The 19,250-nt window shown below is 39.6% G+C and overlaps 1 protein-coding gene across 1 annotated transcript in view; it reads right to left on the bottom strand.

The window, feature by feature from the left end:
• The window catches only part of LOC146615371 (protein phosphatase 1H-like), a 29,335-nt gene extending 11,367 nt beyond the window's left edge, over positions 1 to 17,968 (bottom strand). Inside the window, exons 1-5 of the mRNA XM_085375859.1 lie at positions 17,733 to 17,968; positions 8,235 to 8,424; positions 5,910 to 6,275; positions 1,131 to 1,243; positions 941 to 1,025 (exon numbers count right to left, since the gene is read on the bottom strand). Of these exons, the coding sequence (XP_085231985.1) occupies positions 941 to 1,025; positions 1,131 to 1,243; positions 5,910 to 6,275; positions 8,235 to 8,424; positions 17,733 to 17,968 (990 nt within the window). The remainder of the gene's footprint in view (positions 1 to 940; positions 1,026 to 1,130; positions 1,244 to 5,909; positions 6,276 to 8,234; positions 8,425 to 17,732) is intronic.
• Positions 17,969 to 19,250: the final 1,282 nt, after the last annotated feature.

The following is a 19,250-nucleotide window of genomic DNA, read 5'->3' on the forward strand; positions in this document are numbered from 1 at the left end:
TTTTATTTATTTATTCATAGCTGTTATTACTGCAATTTGAAATCTGAGCCCCAAATAGATGTCATAGATGCTGAAAGGCTGAAACATCAAAATAAATCTATCGGAGGGACCGCCAGAACTTTAGGGGACAAATCAACAATCTGGTTCATTCTTATAAAGAAGGAAAACACTGGCCAGCTCAGCAACACCACAGAAGTCAACTAAAATGAATTATTTACATGGTTAAGAAGAACAATGTCACAATATTTAACAAAGTCATGAGGGAGGCGTAACTTCGTCGAGGTCTACAATCAACAGACGCCTTCATGAATGCAAATACAGAGGCTTTACAACATGGTGCAAACTACTGGTTACTCTCAACAGGTACACTGTTAGACTTGGCAGAGAACATCAAAGAGAACAATTATGAAAAAGAATCTTTGGATAAATGAAACCAAGATGAACCTGTAGGAGAAGTAAAGGAAGCGCTGACGATCTGAAGTGTATGACAGAAGCAGCAGGATGAATTCTGAAGTGTACAGGGCCTCACTCTCTGCTCGTTCAACCCAATAAAGCAAGCTTTTAAGTTATTAACACAAAAGTGAAGACAGAAAGAGCCACAAACAAGGAGCAGCTGAAGGCCTAGCGGAGCATCTCAGGGGAGGAAACAACATGTGGTGACGTGAAGTTGTTGAGTTGAGGCAGTCGTTGAATTGTTGAATTAGAGCTGGAAATCTGCACTTGACTCACATCTTGATTGATTTAAAATCCTGTGCTAGTGTACAGAGGCAGAATTACAATTATCTCGGTCTAACAAATTATAGATCCAACTGTGCGTTCATCAATATTCAGATTTCATTATAGAAATATGAGTGAATGTTAAGCACCACTGCACTTCCAAAGAAATTATAAACACTTGTTGTGTTTCTTAGGAAAAGTGAAAGGCGAAGAGTTTCCTTACCAGGAACTGGAGTCGCTGTCGTTCTGACTCTGGTGTGAACTCTGTCGACATGGGAATGATCTCATTGTTTCTAATAATGATAGCCCTGCGCACACAAAGACATATAAAGTGTTGGAAAACATTACCGATCATTCAAATGACGTGTTTTGTTTTTTTTCAAACTTCAAGGGCAAAACATAAGCACAGGTACCTGCTGTCACCTGCGTTCCCAACAAATAGCTTTCCTAGGAGGTAAACCACAGTGAGAGCCGTGCATCCTCCTGTGATGTTAAAAACTTGCTTCTCCCTCTCGATCTGGGCGTCCTAGCAGAGGTAAGGACAAGAGACGGAGACTTTAAAGGAGCATCGTGCGAGAAGACAATCGGTAAGACCTTCGAAAACACTCCCACGACCGCCCACATGACAAAGATTTAGGAAACGCCAAACAAGTTAAGCTTTTGCATGGCTTGGTCCTCATGTGGGCAGAAGGAGAGTTTACATACACTACACAGAGTAAGACTTTATTCACAAACACAAGAACCACGAGAGGGAGAAATACACAAGCAAACAGCGAGCAAGAGGAAACCTCGTCAACTTCTCAGAAAGGCGAACAAAGTGTGGGCATCGAATGAGACTATCGATTGGTTTAACCTGCACCTCAAGTCGATGTTGTGTCAGTAAACAAGTGCATGTTGTGAGCGAATCACGAAGATACCGATACATGAGATGGCTTGCAAGTGGACTTATAATTATCAGGTCAGAGCAGCAATGGATGTTTAATGTACACTCCTTTGTACGCTATGTACGCTCCTTTTTGAGTCCTTTACTGTTTTAAAAGAGATTCAGTTTGCTAGTTTATTTCAATGCACAATCATAAAACGTTGCTAGAAATGCACTACACAGACTGTAGAGTATTTTTAAGGGATTCACATAATGAATAAGCAGGCAGAACAATAATAAAAAAAGATGGATGGGTGAAATTTGCACAAAACTAAAAGGTGCTGGCTTGTTTTATACCAACTGAAGGCTAGATAAAATACACTAACAATGGAACACAATAAAACACAAATAGAGCATCATCAGGAGACATCTCACACCATTCTTCTTTGGCAAATCTCTCAAGCTCCTCCAGATTTGATGGCTTGAAACTTGGTCTTCAGTTCAACCCACAGATTTTTTATTTGTTTTTTAAAAAAAGATGGGAATCAAGTCAGGGCTTTTCAGCAGGTCAGTCGGTAACGTCCACTTTTGTCTTGTAGAGGTAGTTCTTCGCCAGGAGTGATGTATGTTTTGAGTTGTCGTGTTTTGAGGACAAAGTGCTGACCCAGGCTCAGTTTTCCTGCTAATTGCTTTCAGAATCTTCACGTCCTTACTTCATGATTCCTCCCACCTTGATTAGATTCCCAACTAAAGACACGCTGACAAGACGTCTCTTGATAGACTTGTAGTATACCGAATCATTCTCGAGGTTGTCCTTAAGATACTTCAGTCTGGTTTGAAGGCGTCTCTTCTGCAAAAGTGGACTTTTTCTTGGTCTATACTCACAGTCCATTCCATGTGCGAGGTTCCAGTGATTGTCTTCTTCGGCATCACAATTCCTGACTTGGTTAAGTCATTCTCTTGTGTCTCTAGTGTCTTGGCAGTTGTTCTGGAATCTTTAGACACATTTCTCACTAGTTTTCTAGAAATCTTTCACTGCCTATCTCTACCAGCCTTGTTCTGTGTGGCTCTGTTCGAATTTCTTGATGATACTTCTCACTCCAGATCCCAACACCTGGACACGTTGGGATAACTTTTTTTATCCTTTTTTTTTGTGAAGATCAACAATTCTTTTTCACAAACTGATTTCTGGTTGTTTTTCGGCATAAATTGGAAGACAACCCTCATTTGGAAGTTGATTTTATGAAGCTCTGAGCATCACAGAAGCACATCATTGCACAGCGCTGGTTTGTGATATGACTCAATAAAAAGCTCCGTTTTTCAGGGGGATAATAATATTGATGATAATTTAATGCACGTCCCCACTTGCACCTTTTGTGAACCAGTGCTCTCATGCTGACTGATGCTGACCGGGTTATGAGACGTACAAGGTGTAATTATGTGCCTTAAACAAACATGTGCACATATTTATCTGAATATTTGCTCACGTTTCTCCCAGCCCAGAAACTCTCACATCAGATCAGCAACTGAGCAATAATGAAAATATAGTGAGTTAAACCCAGCATGGTCTAAAACATGGATGAATGCTCCCGGACTTACAGTTGTGTAGAGAAAAGCTACAGAAAGAGCTTCATGAGGAGCAGCAGCCCCCTTGTGGGCTTCAGATGGAATTTTTGATTTTTGATTTTTTTTTAAACTCAGTAGAGATCACGGCTTTAACCGATGAAGTGATAATCCTCTACAAAAGATGTCAAATCAGGTGCAAAAGTGCTTCTTTTCAAAAGAGGAAGGGTAGCGTCTAAGCTTAGTCCAGCCTGAGCTGTTTGGGTTGCTTTCCATTGCCATCTAGTGGCAACACTGCATAATCCTTGCCTCATAAAAGATCTTACAAACCAATTTAAAAGAAACCTACAATTAAAAGAAAAAAAACTGAAGGAAACACACGACTGAAAGGGAATAAAAGTATCTGTTCTCTTTTAGATAACATCTATATAAGAAATAAGTTTGATGTTGCCACAGGCTCTTTCATAAATTTAGCTGCGTGCCTTTAATTAAAGTGCTAAATATTTACAGAATTTTTATGCAATGCTGCTGTTTGATCAAGATATTAATATGATTAATGTGTGTGTATATATGTGTCGTTTTGCTAAAACGACATCACTTCCCAGTTTGCTTAAATAAGGAATAAACAGAGATGCTAAAGGTTATGGTCAAAGAAAATATTTGTGAGAATCTTTTCAAAGTGTGTATGTTGGCGAGTTTGCGTGCCGTATGTAAAGCTTTTATTTTGTTTAGCTTGCGCTGACGCCTTCATCAACTACATGTGCACATCTGCTTGGCATCCCTGTAAGTGTTTACTTTGTGCACACATAAAAGCACACATGTGGATAATGTAAATATGTTATGCTTTTTCCTAAAAAGCATGCTTAAAAAAATCCGTCTGTGATCATTTCGTGGCCTTTAAAGTAAATTTACGAACCACAGTCAACTGAAATCAACCACGTTGTGTGCAGGCCGTCTTGCAACGGCACAGACATTCGAAATCGTACAGTCTGTTCAGAGCAATATCTGTGGCTTGCAATTATAGAGTAACCTTCATTATTTGTAATTATTTTTTTACAACTATGGAAAAATTGTTTGGCCCGTAAACATCTGCTGCTTTCAAGAGCGTTAAATGACACTTTAACTGCCGCACCTGCATGATGTGCATATAATTACTCTTACAGTGCATTTGCTCTCATTTCTTTACATTTTGCTAGTAAAGTGGAGAATAGGTGCAGAGGTTTATCAAACCATTAAACACTATATATATGAAAATACAGTATATAACGCAAAAAAGAGAATTTGTACAACTTGAAAGTCAACATTTGGAATGACCACCTTTATTCTTTAACTCACCCTGAGTTCTCTCAGGCAGTTTTCTTGCTATTTTTTAAAGTAGTCTTTAGGGATATTTCTCCAGGCTTCTTGAAGATGATCCCATACTGCTTCAATAATGCTGAGGTCCTGGCTCTGGGGAGGCCAGTCCATGCACTGGCAGTCTGTTTTGTTCTCATAAACAATTAGGCCACTGCCAGTCAAATGCTTTCTAGATGGTATTGATAGCCTGATGACACTTTTCTATCTTTTTTTTTTTTTTTAATTTTGGGCCTGCCATTGCACTGCATGCTGAGATATGCCAAGTTTATAATAAGCTATTCAGCTAATAGCTCTTTGGGAATCACCTTGCTTATGTAAAAATATTATTTTATGTCTTTTAAACACTCTTTACTTTTCTTATAGATTCAATAATGAAAAGTCAACAAATTAAGTGTTTTTGGACAGGCTGCCTTGAGTCAGTAACCCTTTTATATTTTAATGATTAACGGGTTAGTATTAAGTGGCTTAACAAACAAACAAAAAGAAACTTTAGGAAAATGGTCAGGTAGATTGACTGGACTTAAAATGAGTGAAAAGGCAGCCAATGTCTGGATAATTAGAAGAAAAATATGAAGAAACGAGGGGTGGCTCAAGACTTTTGCACAATATTATAAAAGTACCACAACTAGCGGGACAAAGATTTGCTTTTCTGCACATCCAGTTAATAACACTAATATAGGTTGGACCATTTAAGCTGCTTTAACCTGACCAGAGTTGCAAGCCACTTTACAACCCACCTCCAACTTAATTCATGTGTCAATGCCATTTCTGTTGTGAATGCCAGCGCTGTTCTCACGTATTCACGTGTCCAAGAACAAAGTCATTAAGCCAGATATTTATTGGAAATAAAGTTCATTGTTAAATACTTGAATCTGTTGCCTTTTCACCATATTCTTTGTGTCTTACAATCACAGTGTGAACGCAAACTTAAAAATGTTTCCAGATGTGAGTCAAAATACAAGCGACCCGGTCAAAAGTCATGTTTGTGCCTGCTAAACACCCTTATTTATCACTTTCAGGAACACGGGTCATCTCAGTCTCCCGGAACAACCAAGCAAAACAATGGCTAAGTGGGAGGATTTATAACAAACAATGTCTCACTCAAATTGATTACTTGTCACCACAGGAAAACACATTGGAAATGTTACTAATAACCACTACCAACAGCTTGCTTCCTTCCAGTAAGCCATTTAAGTGAAGCAGCACACACAAAACCAGATCTATAATTACTAGTTATTAGTTTTAATAATTGCCTTTGAAGCTGATTCAAACAGTTAATAAAAGCATAAATAGCTTTGGATGGATTAGAGGAAGGAAGCTGGTGAAAATGCTGATATTGGAGTCATGACTGTCAAATGAGTGTCAAATTCCTGAAATGTTAAGTAACAAAAGCATGTCACCCATCTCTCACCATCTCTTTGAAGGCGTTCTCTATGGCTCCAATCACCAGGCTCTCGTGCTGGATCTTCTTCTCAGTAAAAAAGCGTGGTGGAGGCGGGGTGCTGCAAGGGGAGCCTGGTGCACCTGTGGCCCCGCGCAGGGAAGCAGCCCGGGTCAGGGCACGGTGAGGAGTGTTTCCCTGGAGGTAGGGATTACAGTCTGGCTCCTCGCCCAGCACGGTGGGGGGTGGAGATGCCAAGTTGCGCAAAATCTCTATGACGGCCTGAAGCTGGCAGGCGATGTGGTGTTGTAGCAAGCGGGAGGCGACAACTGCCGCACCTGAACCTGCGTGACCGTCGAACAAAGCCCAGTAGTGAAACACGAGTCCTTCGCTTTCCTGCAGGCGAATGGTGAGAACGCACAGAACAAAGGGCAGTTAACGGCTGAATCAAACATAATCCCATTAAAATACAGACTCATAAAGGAATTATACTGTTGCTGCATTTTAATCAGGATTAATTGATAGCTTCCCTTGTTCGACAACACATCAACACATCATGCTTTACATCTGCAGGAAAATCCCAGAGAGATCTCAAACATATACAATAAAAAAGGGTTTTTTCAATTTTTCCAAAATTCCCCCTGGTCTTGTCATTTAATCCATAAATAGATACTTTTTAAAAACAATCTGACATTTGAGGAGAGGACCAAAAAAAACAAAGCAAAAACATGTTGCTGAATGACTAATGCTGATAGGAGATCATGTAGTATGACTCATCAGTGAAAGACCAAGAACATCATGACTCATTGTGTCCAGTAACACAAGTGTTCCAGAGGTCAAACTTCCCTATCAGCTATCTGTGGGAACAACCTTATCACATCTGCATCAGAGCAAAGTCACCTTGGCATTACACATTATTCAGAATGACTTGCAGAAATCTTGAGTTTGGAAGTAAAGCTGTGTGTTTGACAGTTTAGCCATTCGTAACACAACAGCACAACACGTAACACAAAATCCCTCTTGGGATATTTTTTCGCAATTTAGGCGAATGGGTAAACTGGGGTCAGATGTAGTCACACCCTGAGTTCTGAAGAAATTTTAACTTCTTGACGCTATGTCCTTGGACAATCTTTTTCTGGAAATGTTATTTTACAAAGAAATGACTCAATATGAAGCTTTGGGGAGTTAATGATAAAGTTACCATGTGTTTCAGCTATTTACTCAGAGAGCCTCTCACAGTTTTGTGGAGGTGGCACTGACTGAACAATTTAATGAAACACAAACAACTGCCTTTTATAGTTTGATATTTTCTAAAACATCATCACATATGCTGGAATTTACTGTCTGCGAATACCAACAACCCAATTTCATCTTCTCTTAGTGAATATGATTAAGACAGTCCAAAACTCTAGACACATTTCTGTGTGGAAAACTGGTTTTGCAATGGATAAAACAGGCTTGTAACATCTTCTGGAATGGATTTCCCAAAGCCCAACCCTCAGCCCTCCTGAAAATGCTCAAAGCTGGGTCTGTGGCAGGAAACCAATCATTATGAACCCTACCAAGGAGGGTGGTCAAATATTCAGCCTTATCCAGATGGGTGGCTGTTTGACCATCCTTCTTGGGTGGTCAAATGTTTATGCCAAACAATTGTTGATGGCTACGAAAAGCATCTGGTCTAGGTACAGCTCGCTTAGGGCCGTTTAACAAAATATTACTGGGGGTGTACGTGTAATTTTAACCCATGTGGGGATACAAATCAAATTCAAACTTGTCCACCCAATTCTTGTTCTTTTAAGTCATTAAAGATATATGCCATACAATCATTTCCATGCCCATGATGAGTGCATGTGAACTTTTGACCACAACTATCTCTAAACAGGAACTCCCCCTAAGACATATTGCAGTCCTGTAAAAATTGCTGTGTTGTAACCAAACATTTCTGTTTGGAAACTGGCAAAGAGGAGAAGAGGTGAATCATCTGGCTTCCAAATGAGCCAAATCAGTGTCAAACAATATATGAAGTTTTTCATTTAATTTCATCAGAACAGATTTACTGCACATGTTGCATCCAACACACCAAATAATCCATTAAACAGCTCTAAGGACCACAAATATGGGGACAACAAACCCTCGCCTGTAAACAGTTTAATCCCAACTAGAAGCTGCACAGAAATCCTCTTGCTGTGCATTTAGTACAAAAAAAAAAAAGAAACATTTTTTAAGACCAACTTTATTCTGCACAGTTGTTTACAAGTAGCTTCACTTGAGGTCACTGCAACCTATGTATGCATGTTAGCAAAATCTGTCAACATTTACAGTACAGGCTGTATTTGTGTGTTTGCATGCCGTTACCTCTCCTAGTCTGCTGTGCTCCATATGGAGCCCTAGGCCCTCTCCGTTGGGCAAGGAGTTGCGTCTCTTGGCGGTGGGGGTCTTGCTGGGTGTGGAGGGAGGGCAGTAGCTCATTGGCCTCCTTCTTGCTACTACCACCTCACAGCAGGCCTGGTCCTCATTCAGCGCACTCTTACCAGCATTAATAACCCTGAAAGATGGGGCACAATGTACAGGTTTAGTCATATTATAGGCAGTCACCCATTTTCTTGTCAATAGCCTTTACCAAAGAATGATTAAAAATCAAATTTGTCAACATTCAGCCAATATCATTTTTTTTTTCAGTTAAAGTCTTTGTTTCAAACATCAGATGCAACGCTTGCTGTGATTTCCCAGCTGTTTTCTGGAACGAGCAGTTGAACAAAAGCTGAAATCAGAAGCTTTTTTTGTGGGATGAAACAGCGCCGGGGTCTTTCATAGTTATTAAGGCTCACTGCAGGATTGCAACAATTAGTCAGACCCACTGCCTGCGGTTTCTATCTGCAGACCCAATGAAACAGCATGCGTTGTACGTTTCATGTCCCTGATGAAGATCAAACAGGAGCGCTTATTTGTGGTACTGCTCTGCTGGGAGTGTCCTGATGCATTGAGACAATCGCCTCTGGGTGAATATGAAGACTCTATTTGTGCTTAGTTGTACAAAGGGTACATGGCCAGCACTTTGTGCATGTACGCAGTCCTACTGAGCTTCATTTGTGCTTGTGTGCTTTAAAAAAACAAAACCCAAAACAGGCAGACCACAGAGAGAGTTTGCAGAAAAATGTAGCCCACTAACAATTTAAAAACAGCATTGTTTTAAAGGCAAACCACACTCTTAATCTAACAGTTTTTAAAAGTTGAAAAGAAAAACTTTTGTCTTCAGTCTGCACGATAACCACATTGTTATCTGCAGCCCATACTGGAGAATAACAATTTTTCTACATATCTTGGGAAATTTTGATCAAACATCACTGTGCTCATATGTAGTTTTGGTTAGTTTGTTTTTCCCCAGCTGCGGTTTAGTGGTGCAGCACTTAGCATTGTCACCTCACTGCAAGAAGGTTCCTAGTCTGAATGTCTTTTCTGGCTGGGAGCTTTCTGTGTGGATTTTGCATGTTCTACCATGTTCTAACAGGTGACACTAAACTGGAATGTAGCTAAACGGTATAAAGTATAACACAGTGTTACAATTTATTTTATGTGTCAATATTGTATCGATACAGGGACACTAAATATCGAGATTTTGTTTAATAAATGTAAAAACTCTGGGCATACTATGAAGAAGAGATCTCATCTCAGGCACCACCATCCTGAGATGATGCTAGCCAAACAAACTTGCATTAAATCCATACACTTAGCCTGACTAAGCTAGCTCCTAAATCAGTGCAAGCTAATGGTTTAGTGACACGTGTAAAAATAGGACAGCAACCTCCTTTGCAAATAATTGCTGCCTGATTTAAAAATGCAGACAGAGTCAACAATTTCATGTCTTTCATTTAATAGCTTATGGTACTGTCTAGAGACAAATGAGATAATTCAGGGTACATTTTAGCTTGTGCCTTCGCTGCCACTAATAAGCCACTATTTTATGGTCATGCAGGGCAATTAGGGTTGCAAGTTAGGTCTACAGTTAAACAGTTTCATTAAACCCTTAGTTTCACAAAACCAAGTTGTCGATGGCCAGAATACCAAACTAATGACTTGACAACAATAGTCCACAAAGTAAAGTTTGTTTCATGTTGGCTATATGAATTTTTAAAATATATAATCTATATTTTTATTCACTAAAATACATTCACAGAGTGTTTTGTCCATAAGAGTCTTCAAAAGGTAGCTAAAGCAACGTTTGTGAACACTTTTACACATTTGAACCTGTGACAATGGATTCTTTCAGTCTGCTGGAACAATACAGAGTAGTATTATGTTTTGAGTTGACATAATGAATTTGTTTAAACAGTCTCCTATTAATGCCCAACATTCAGGCGACAGGCGACTCTTCTCCACACGCTACACGCCATAACTAAGCAGTAAAATCACCAACACTGTAAGAGTGAACCTTTTCTGCTTAAACTAAATGCTTCTTAATTTGAAGCACTCGTTTTCACTTGCTGTCTCAAAGGTCACTACACCAGCTGCATAACTGCTAACTCTAGATAATGTAATTGGGTCACAAATAAATGGTGAAAAAAAGTTAGACTGGCAAGTCTGGCCAAAATCCCTGGAGGCTGTTGTTGTTGTGTGTTTCTGTGTGTCTGAGTAGAGAAATTGGCATGTCTATTTATAGACATTATTGTCAGTTGCTTTCTGTGAGGCAGCAGCCTTGTCTGGTCCCCGGTCTCAAATGCTCATTAGCTTTAGTTAAAAGAGCCACGATGTGAGCATATACACATGTGTATGTCTGTGTATGCATAGTGCGATATAACTGATACTTTAAATTGTTAAAATACATAATGCAACAATAGCAAAAGTCTGTATAGTGTAAGAATATACATACACAGTATATGAACATTCTGAGGTTGAATAAAAAAATTCTTTTTGCCAATTTCTTAATAATATTTAGTTATGTGCCATTAGCGTTTGAGCTGTGCAGACCCCAGTGGTCAAAATCAAAGGCGTTTTTTTTTTTTTTTCTTTAATTGCTTATCAATCAATTTGGTCCTAATGATCTCACATCATTGTCCTATGACCCCAGTCAAAGGCATCCAATTTCATCTCTACAGTTTTAATAGAAGGAATGATGAATACAGTTACTGCAGGGGTGGGCAACTCCAGGCCACGAGGGCCGGTGCACTGCAGGTTTTAGATATCACCCTGGGTCAACACACCTGAATCACATGATTTATTCGTTACCAGGCTTCTGGAGAACTTCAGGACATGTTGAGGAGGTCATTTAACCATTTGAATCAGCTGTGTTGGATCAAGGAAACATCTAAAACCTGCAGGACACCGGCCCTCGAGGCCTGGAGTTGCCCACCCCTGATGTAGTCCATCTATGTTAAATCTGTTGGTGGGATGAGGGTTAAACAATATATGGTGCAGATTAATGAAAGAATTATTAACCACAACACAAAATTATTTGGCTAACATTTCTGTAGGTGTCTAAAATGATCAATGGATTACCAGTAGGTTGTGGACTGTTGATTTGCTGGTGCCTGTTATATTTATTCCATCATTCCCCTTCCTGCCACAAAGTATTCTTGTGGTACTGAGAGAACTCCCGACTAAGGATGACAGTGCATAGGCTATAATGTGTCACTCACCGCGAAAGCTATCATGACCACTGGGTGGTCGTCAATGGCGATTAAACTTCTCTGCATTCCAACTTTAGCACCGCACCCACAGCAATAAGTACCCTCTGAGTTACTGTGGTCATAAAACACTCTGAGGCATCGTCCACATTTGAGTTTGTCAACAGAAGAATTCCAGGAAGCGTTTCTCTGCTTCATCCAATCTGCCTGCAGAAAACATGGTAATCGTCCACATTAACGATGCATTTAATTTAATGATCCCACTGTGTTACACGAAACACACAGCCCCCATTCCTCCCATTAGGAACAAAACCTAATTTTCCCCTCCATTGTCAGACATCCAATGCGCTTTTTGTTTCTCCATCATCAGCAACAGATTTTAGAGCAGACATACCCCCCCACCCAAAAAACTGGAATAATTATCTGGTGAAGCACAATGGTTTAATACTGTGCCTCTAATCATAACAGGAAACAAACAATAATGAGGAGCTCAACAGTAAAACAGTCTTTTAAAAAAAGTCTAGATTTAACACTTCATGAAGATTTTTGGTTGGAACTGGGCCATCTGAATACAGAAGATAAGGAAATTTAACAAAAAAATTCTGAATGGACTGTAGGAATGAATGGGTTTGGATTTCTTCTTCAGCAGTAGGCACTTATTGTATCCATTTTTTATGATAATACTGAGAAATTTGCAGAAGTCTTAGCAATTTATAAATCAATGTACCGCTGATATCTGGTTGTAGCTTTTTCTGATAAAAAACAAACAAACCATGTTTTCTCCCCTGACATTACTACATGATGTTTTTGCTGGCAGCAAAGATGATGTAGTGCTAAAAGCCTGGGACTCCCAGGCTCTCAGACTGAATCTCTGATTAAGAAACCTGGATACTGGCCGGCGAGTAACAGGAGAAAAAAAAAAAAAAACCAGCACCCCTGCTTGACCCTAAGTTGGTAAATGGATGGAGAGCTGGATACACTACCTCTCCTCCACTCAGACTTGCTGCCAGTCTTTTCCCAGTGGTGAGTCCACTGGTGACTCACGATACCAGAGTTAAAAACATACCAATTGGCCTTGACCAAAAGCCATTTTCTATTTAAACCACCATTAAAAAAGAGACATTAGTAACACTACATAGTGGCATAACATACTGGAAACAAAGTTTTATTCTTCGAATTAAGAGACTTGTCCCAGCTTTACTATCCTGATAAACTTGTTTATTGGATGATAAAAAAAAAGAAAAAGTTTAGGTCCCTGAAGCCTCTCACTTCCCCTTTAGTAGCAGCTGTAAAGTGGTTAATTTTTTTAGTACATCTCACACATTGAATTTAATGAGACTCAGAGTTATGGATGACATGGAAAATATTGTCTTGATAACATTCAGTGACGTTCTACAGGACTGTGGAAAAGTCTTGGGCTACTCCTCATTGATGTTTATTTTGCTTCCAGGGAGCCAGACTTTTATACTTAAAAAAAAAAAAAAAGTATTTTATTGTAATGGTCTTTAGAAGAAGCAGCAGGTGTAAAAACACTACACACAGTAGATGAACTTTATCTGAAAATCATCTCTCAGAGACCTACTGTTCACTGAAGCCTCAACAGAAATGGAAGGATGCAAATCAACAACAAAGGGTCTGATGGATTGGTAAATCCAATTTCTGATTGGCTCATTGGCAACAGCTTCATTTTCCAACGTGACAATGATCCCAAACACACTACTAATGTAGTAAAAGCATACCTGGATAGAAAAATACACAATGGAACACTATCCGTCATGAATTGGCCTCCTCAGAGCCAGGACCTCAACATTTTTGAAGAAGTTTGGAATCATCTTGACAGAGAACAGAAAAAAAAAAAAAGTCAGCCAACACCAAAAGAAGAGCTCTGAATGTCCTTCAAGAAGTCTGCAAAAATATCCCTGAAGACTAATTAAAGAAATTACAAGAGAGCTTGTCCATGAGAGTTCAAGTTGTGTTGAAGAATAAAGGTGGTCATAACAAATATTGGCTTTCAAGATCACAAGAATAATACAAATGGTTTTTAACCATCTATACTTATATATTTCAATATATGTTTGTATTTCAATCAATCATTGCACCTATTTTCCATTTTTTATAAAGAAATTAAGGGTGGCTTAAGACTTTTGCACAGTGCTAAAAGGCATCAAGAAGTCAGTTAATTCAGTTTCTTTGGCAGGTACATTTAGTTTGGTTGTCAAAGGAGCTTGCAAAGAAAAGCGTCTGGACTTCTTTAAGTTGCTTGAAGACGTTTCACCTCTCATCCGAGAAGCTTCTTCAGTTCTAAGGTCAAATGGTGGAGAGTCCCAGATATAAACCTAGTGGGAGTTTCCCCCCACAGAGGGACAAAAGGACCCCCTGATGATCCTCTAATCGCCTGAGCCAAGGTGTGAAACTGGGCGTGGGTCCCAATCAGCCAGAGTTTCGGGTGTGTTCATTGTGAAACCTGGCCCCACCTTATCATGCGAATTCCTGAGGTCAGATGGCCCAGGATGTGAGTGGGCGTTAAGGCGTCTGGGAAGGGATCTCAAAACTGGATTATAGATGGCAGAGAGTTGGTGTCGTAAACCCCCGCCTCTGTTCAAAGATGGTCGCTTTACGACCTTCACAGACATTTAGTTTGGTTCCAACAGCTAAAATTTACATCCCAGTTAAAAATTGGTGAATTGCGGATAGACCTTAGTAACCTAGCTAGCAAAACAGCAATGGAATTAGCTGATAACTGACCAGCTCTACCCTGTCTACAGCTGCCTTTGGCAATTCTCCCATTTTAATGGGCCTTTTTAACACTAATTAGCATGTATCTGTTTCCATGTGCATTACAGACTCTGTGGTTGCAGCTGCTAACAAAGCCTGCCAGCATTAGCGTCAGCACATCTATATATGGTCACTAAATATGGTCACTCCAGGCTCCAAACGACAGCCACAGCCAAAGTGCCTAAACTTGATGCTTCAAAATGTAATTCCACAAACGCAACAAAATGGGTGATGTGACTGTGTGTTATATATAAAGTTTGGGAATGGCAATTAAACCTGCACCAATTCCTACATATGTTCTCTTGCGTATTAGCTAAAACTCAGCCCTTGAAGCTGTTTATAGACCAGCTTGGTGATTTGTCTTTTTGTAGGCTTCATGTACACTGCTTCAACACGCATACATTTAAAGCCTGGTTAAAAGAACTCCTAAGCTGGGTGTGGAAAATCATTAATCATGGGACGGATAGAGCAAATGGTAAAATTAACAAGAGAAATTCGGTTATATGTCTACGTTTGCCTTGGAAATTTCTTAATCAAAAAAAAGGGAATGTAATATTTAGCTTATTAATTCCCAATGTAAAAAAGAGGCTAGAGCCCAAACGGCTGCTGTAATGAGAACACTGGAGGCTTTAATTACAGATAAATGCAGAGAGGAACTGAACTCATTAACCACACCGATCCATTCAGAGCCATCCATTCACACAGATCTGAGTGTAGCTTTGTGTGATGTGTTAAAAACAGGAAAAGAAAGTGAGGTGTGATCATACGTCAAAACTCAAACTTCATGTAAACAGAAAAATAATGTGCTGCTGGCCAACACAGGAATTTGTATAGCATATAATCATTATTTATCTCCAGCTTTCTCAGTATTATAACCCTATGGGGCAGAAAAGAAGAAAGGGCTAGATATTTCTAATTATCAGTGAGGCCACAAATTTTCCCCTCAGAACTGCCTTAATTCTTTGTGGCGCAGATTAAACAAGGTCCTGGAAATGTTCCTCAGAGACTTTGGTTCATATTGACCAGATAGCACAGCTAGCACACAGTTGTTGCAGATTTGTCAGCTGTACATCCATGATGCTGAATTTGTTGTTTCACCAGTCCATCTATTTTAAGAGTATATTCTTCTGCATACCTTGGTTGTAACAAGTTGCTATTTGAGTTACTGTCGCCTTTCAATTTCACCCAGAGGGGTGCTGCTTACTGGATATTTTCTATACTTTAAATGAGCAGTTTTTGAAATAATCAGGCCAGCCTGTCTGACACCAACAAGCATGCCATGGTCCAAGTCACTTGAGGCACCTTTCTTCTCCATTTTAATGCTCAGTTTGAACTTCAGCAGGCCGTATTGCCCATGTCTACATACCTAAATGCGCTGCGTTTCTCCCATGTGATTCGCTGATTGGATAGTTATGTTACTGAGCAGTTTCAGAAGTACCTACTGAAGTGGCCAGTGAGTGTAGTGTAACTACTTACAAATCCAAACCCCATTTAATGTTGCAAAGACTAACTGAGAAAAGGCAACATCGCTTAGAGCTGAGAACTTCTATGTTGAAAGACTGTAGCCAGCCTAGGGTTATCAAGTATACACTTACTACAGACATACTAGATCAGCGGTCCCCAACCCCCGGGCCTCGGACCGGTACCGGTCCGTGAGTCGTTTGGTACCGGGCCGCGAGAGTTGAGGCTCAGGTGTGAAATGTATGGTTTTCAGGGTTTTTATTGGTTTAAAGCATTATTTTGTCATCGTTTTTACCGTTAACTCTGTTTTCCCGTGTCTTTTCACGTGTGTTATGAATAAATCTTCTTTTTTTCGGTACCGGTACTAGTTTTATTTTGTTGTATTTATCTGCGACACCTTAAAGGCCGGTCCGTGAAAATATTGTTGTGGATAAACCGGTCCGTGGCGCAAAAAAGGTTGGGGACCGCTGTACTAGATAACCTCAGTGTCAAAGGTAGTGATTAATTAGGAGGGAATTCCTAGTTTGTTCTGAGGGTAATCGCACATGTATTTGTGTACCTTATCATTAAATGTTAACCAAACACTGCTCATAGCAGGTTGGAAGGGAGAGATTGCCAACTAGAACTCAACAAAGGGGAGGAAATGGATACAGCAGGGTGCGGCTGACATGGCAGTACCACAACAAAAGACAAGTGCTCCTGCAAAATCTAATCATATCTAACCACAATGGAAAGTATAATGCACCACAATGGTGAACACGCTCACTCAAAAACTGACCAATCTAGTTGTATGATCGTATGCATTCCCTTGTCTCAGCATCATGATACAGCATAAACTGCAGATTTGAGCTTCCATTAATTTTAGCAGGGTGTTCCAAGGGAGAGATTGATTCCCCCCCCTTGTAAAAGCCACTCAAAAAGTTCAAAAGTTCTTAAATTTTCTGTAAATTGTGCTTACCATTCTCATATTCTGCACTCTAATCAGGGATTTTTTAAGCAATAGTTTCTAGTAAATCCTGATATGAAAAAAAGTATTGAAAAACAAATGTGTAAGCGCGCTTACAGTGTTAGCAGGGCCCTACGATTATTTGTGGAACCAGCACATGAGTCTTAAATTCACTGTAAGCTTTTATATAACATTTGTTGAGCGGCGTGTTTGCAAAGCTCCAGTGTAAAATGTGACATGACAGCAAGAGGACAGATGCTTCACGTGCCATCTTTGAAGGCGGCAGAAACGGCAAGCAGAAAAAACACAAACAAGAGTGTGCTCTGAAGGCTAGTCAGCTACTTCTAAAGCCAGAATATGAGTTTGCACTGAGCCACAGTGCATCTAGACCAGAGATGTCCAACTTATTTTACATTGTGGGCCACATACAGCCAATTTTGACCTTAAGTGGGCCAGACCAGTGACGCGGGAAAAGACCCATGGAAACAGGAAGGAAGGAAGGAAAAGTTATAAACCTCATGAAAATGCAGTTAAAAGCCACAAATCGATGCCCTTTGTTACTGATTGGAATCTGATTCTGTCCCTGAGGCCATATGTTTGACACCCCTGATCCTAGACTTTACTGACACACTGTAGCTTTGAGTGGAGCACTGCTGTAGATTAAATCCCAGATACTGCTGTTGGAAGGCGTTATCCTCTTGCACGTGAAAACCAGCTTGGGCTGTGATCCCTTGGATGCATGCTGTCCTCTACTTCTCAAGGCCACACTTAAGAAGCTGCACACAAAAAGGTTGTTGTGTGATCCCTAAATGAACCATAACATATTGGAGATGGATACAGGTCACAGTGCAGGTTCAAGTCCGTGCTCCTTGATTTGTGTGTCTAACAGGAGGAGCAGAAGGAGTAAATTGGAGGGATAAAGAGCTGAGTGAGCAGCTGCACGCTCTTAGGCCTCAGCTAAACCACATCATTTGGTTTATGTTAAATGCATCTGACACAGGAAAGTCAACAAGAATTGATTTTGAGGCCGACTGCATTTGTTTTACTTACTCAGCGTATCCGGTGGCCCACGGTAATCTCCTGGTTTCCTTGAGGATGAGGATGGGCCGAGCTATGTGATCAGCAGAGCACTCGATCTCATCCGGGGACAGTCCAAGGAAATCAGGTCTCATATATGGGAATTTCAGCGGCAGCTCGGATCCGGTATTGCCGCCTGACCCGGAGCTACCCCCGGCCATGATTCCCCCCATGAAACCGGCCACGGCGGACTTTACACGGGTGAGCATGTTAGTGGCGCGTCGCGGCGGGGTGTCCGTCGGCCGGTGCGGGGCGCCGCGGCTGCCTTTCCCCGGATTCCCCCCCAGCTCGGCCGCGCTTGATCGACGAAAGGCTGGACGAAGAAGACGACGAGGAGGAGGATGAGGCAATCCTAGGATGATTATGCTTTCATTGATTCAGTGTGGAAACAAGAGACACAGAGGACAGGATGGTGGAAACTGCAGAGATGCTTCAACTAAAATCCTGCACGCATCCACGGAAAGCAATTGATAACAGCTCGGCCGCCGTGAAAGCGGAAATGCACTGAAGATTAATGGTCATGTGACGCATCCATGGATGCACACTGGAAATAAAAAAACAAAAAAACCACAGTACGGACAGGAACCATGGCTACCTATACGCCCACCATACATACATATATATATATATATATATATATATATATATATATATATATATATATATATATATATATATATATATATATATATATATATTATGGAATGCCCTTTAGGAAAATATTATATATATATATATTCCAACCAAAGTCTGAATATATAGAATGAAACTTGAATATATAGAATGATCTTTTGAATATATAGAATGAAACTTGAATATATAGAATGATCTTTTGAATATATAGAATGAAACTTGAATATATAGAATGAAACTTGAATATATAGAATGATCTTTTGAATATATAGAATGAAACTTGAATATATAGAATGAAACTTGAATATATAGAATGATCTTCTGAATATATAGAATGAAGCTTGAATATATAGAATGAAACTTGAATATATAGAATGATCTTTTGAATATATAGAATGAAGCTTGAATATATAGAATGAAACTTGAATATATAGAATGATCTTTTGAATATATAGAATGAAGCTTGAATATATAGAATGAAACTTGAATATATAGAATGATCTTTTGAATATATAGAATGAAGCTTGAATATATAGAATGAAACTTGAATATATAGAATGATCTTCTGAATATATAGAATGAAACTTGAATATATAGAATGAAACTTGAATATATAGAATGATCTTTTGAATATATAGAATGAAGCTTGAATATATAGAATGAAACTTGAATATATAGAATGAAACTTGAATATATAGAATGAAACTTGAATATATAGAATGATCTTCTGAATATATAGAATGAAACTTGAATATATAGAATGAAACTTGAATATATAGAATGATCTTTTGAATATATAGAATGATCTTCTGAATATATAGAATGAAACTTGAATATATAGAATGAAACTTGAATATA

The sequence above is a fragment of the Diplotaxodon limnothrissa genome, linkage group LG17 (genome assembly GCF_057381915.1).
Source record: "Diplotaxodon limnothrissa isolate DT_005_m linkage group LG17, D_limnothrissa_male_GT1.1, whole genome shotgun sequence".
Lineage (NCBI taxonomy): Eukaryota > Metazoa > Chordata > Actinopteri > Cichliformes > Cichlidae > Diplotaxodon > Diplotaxodon limnothrissa.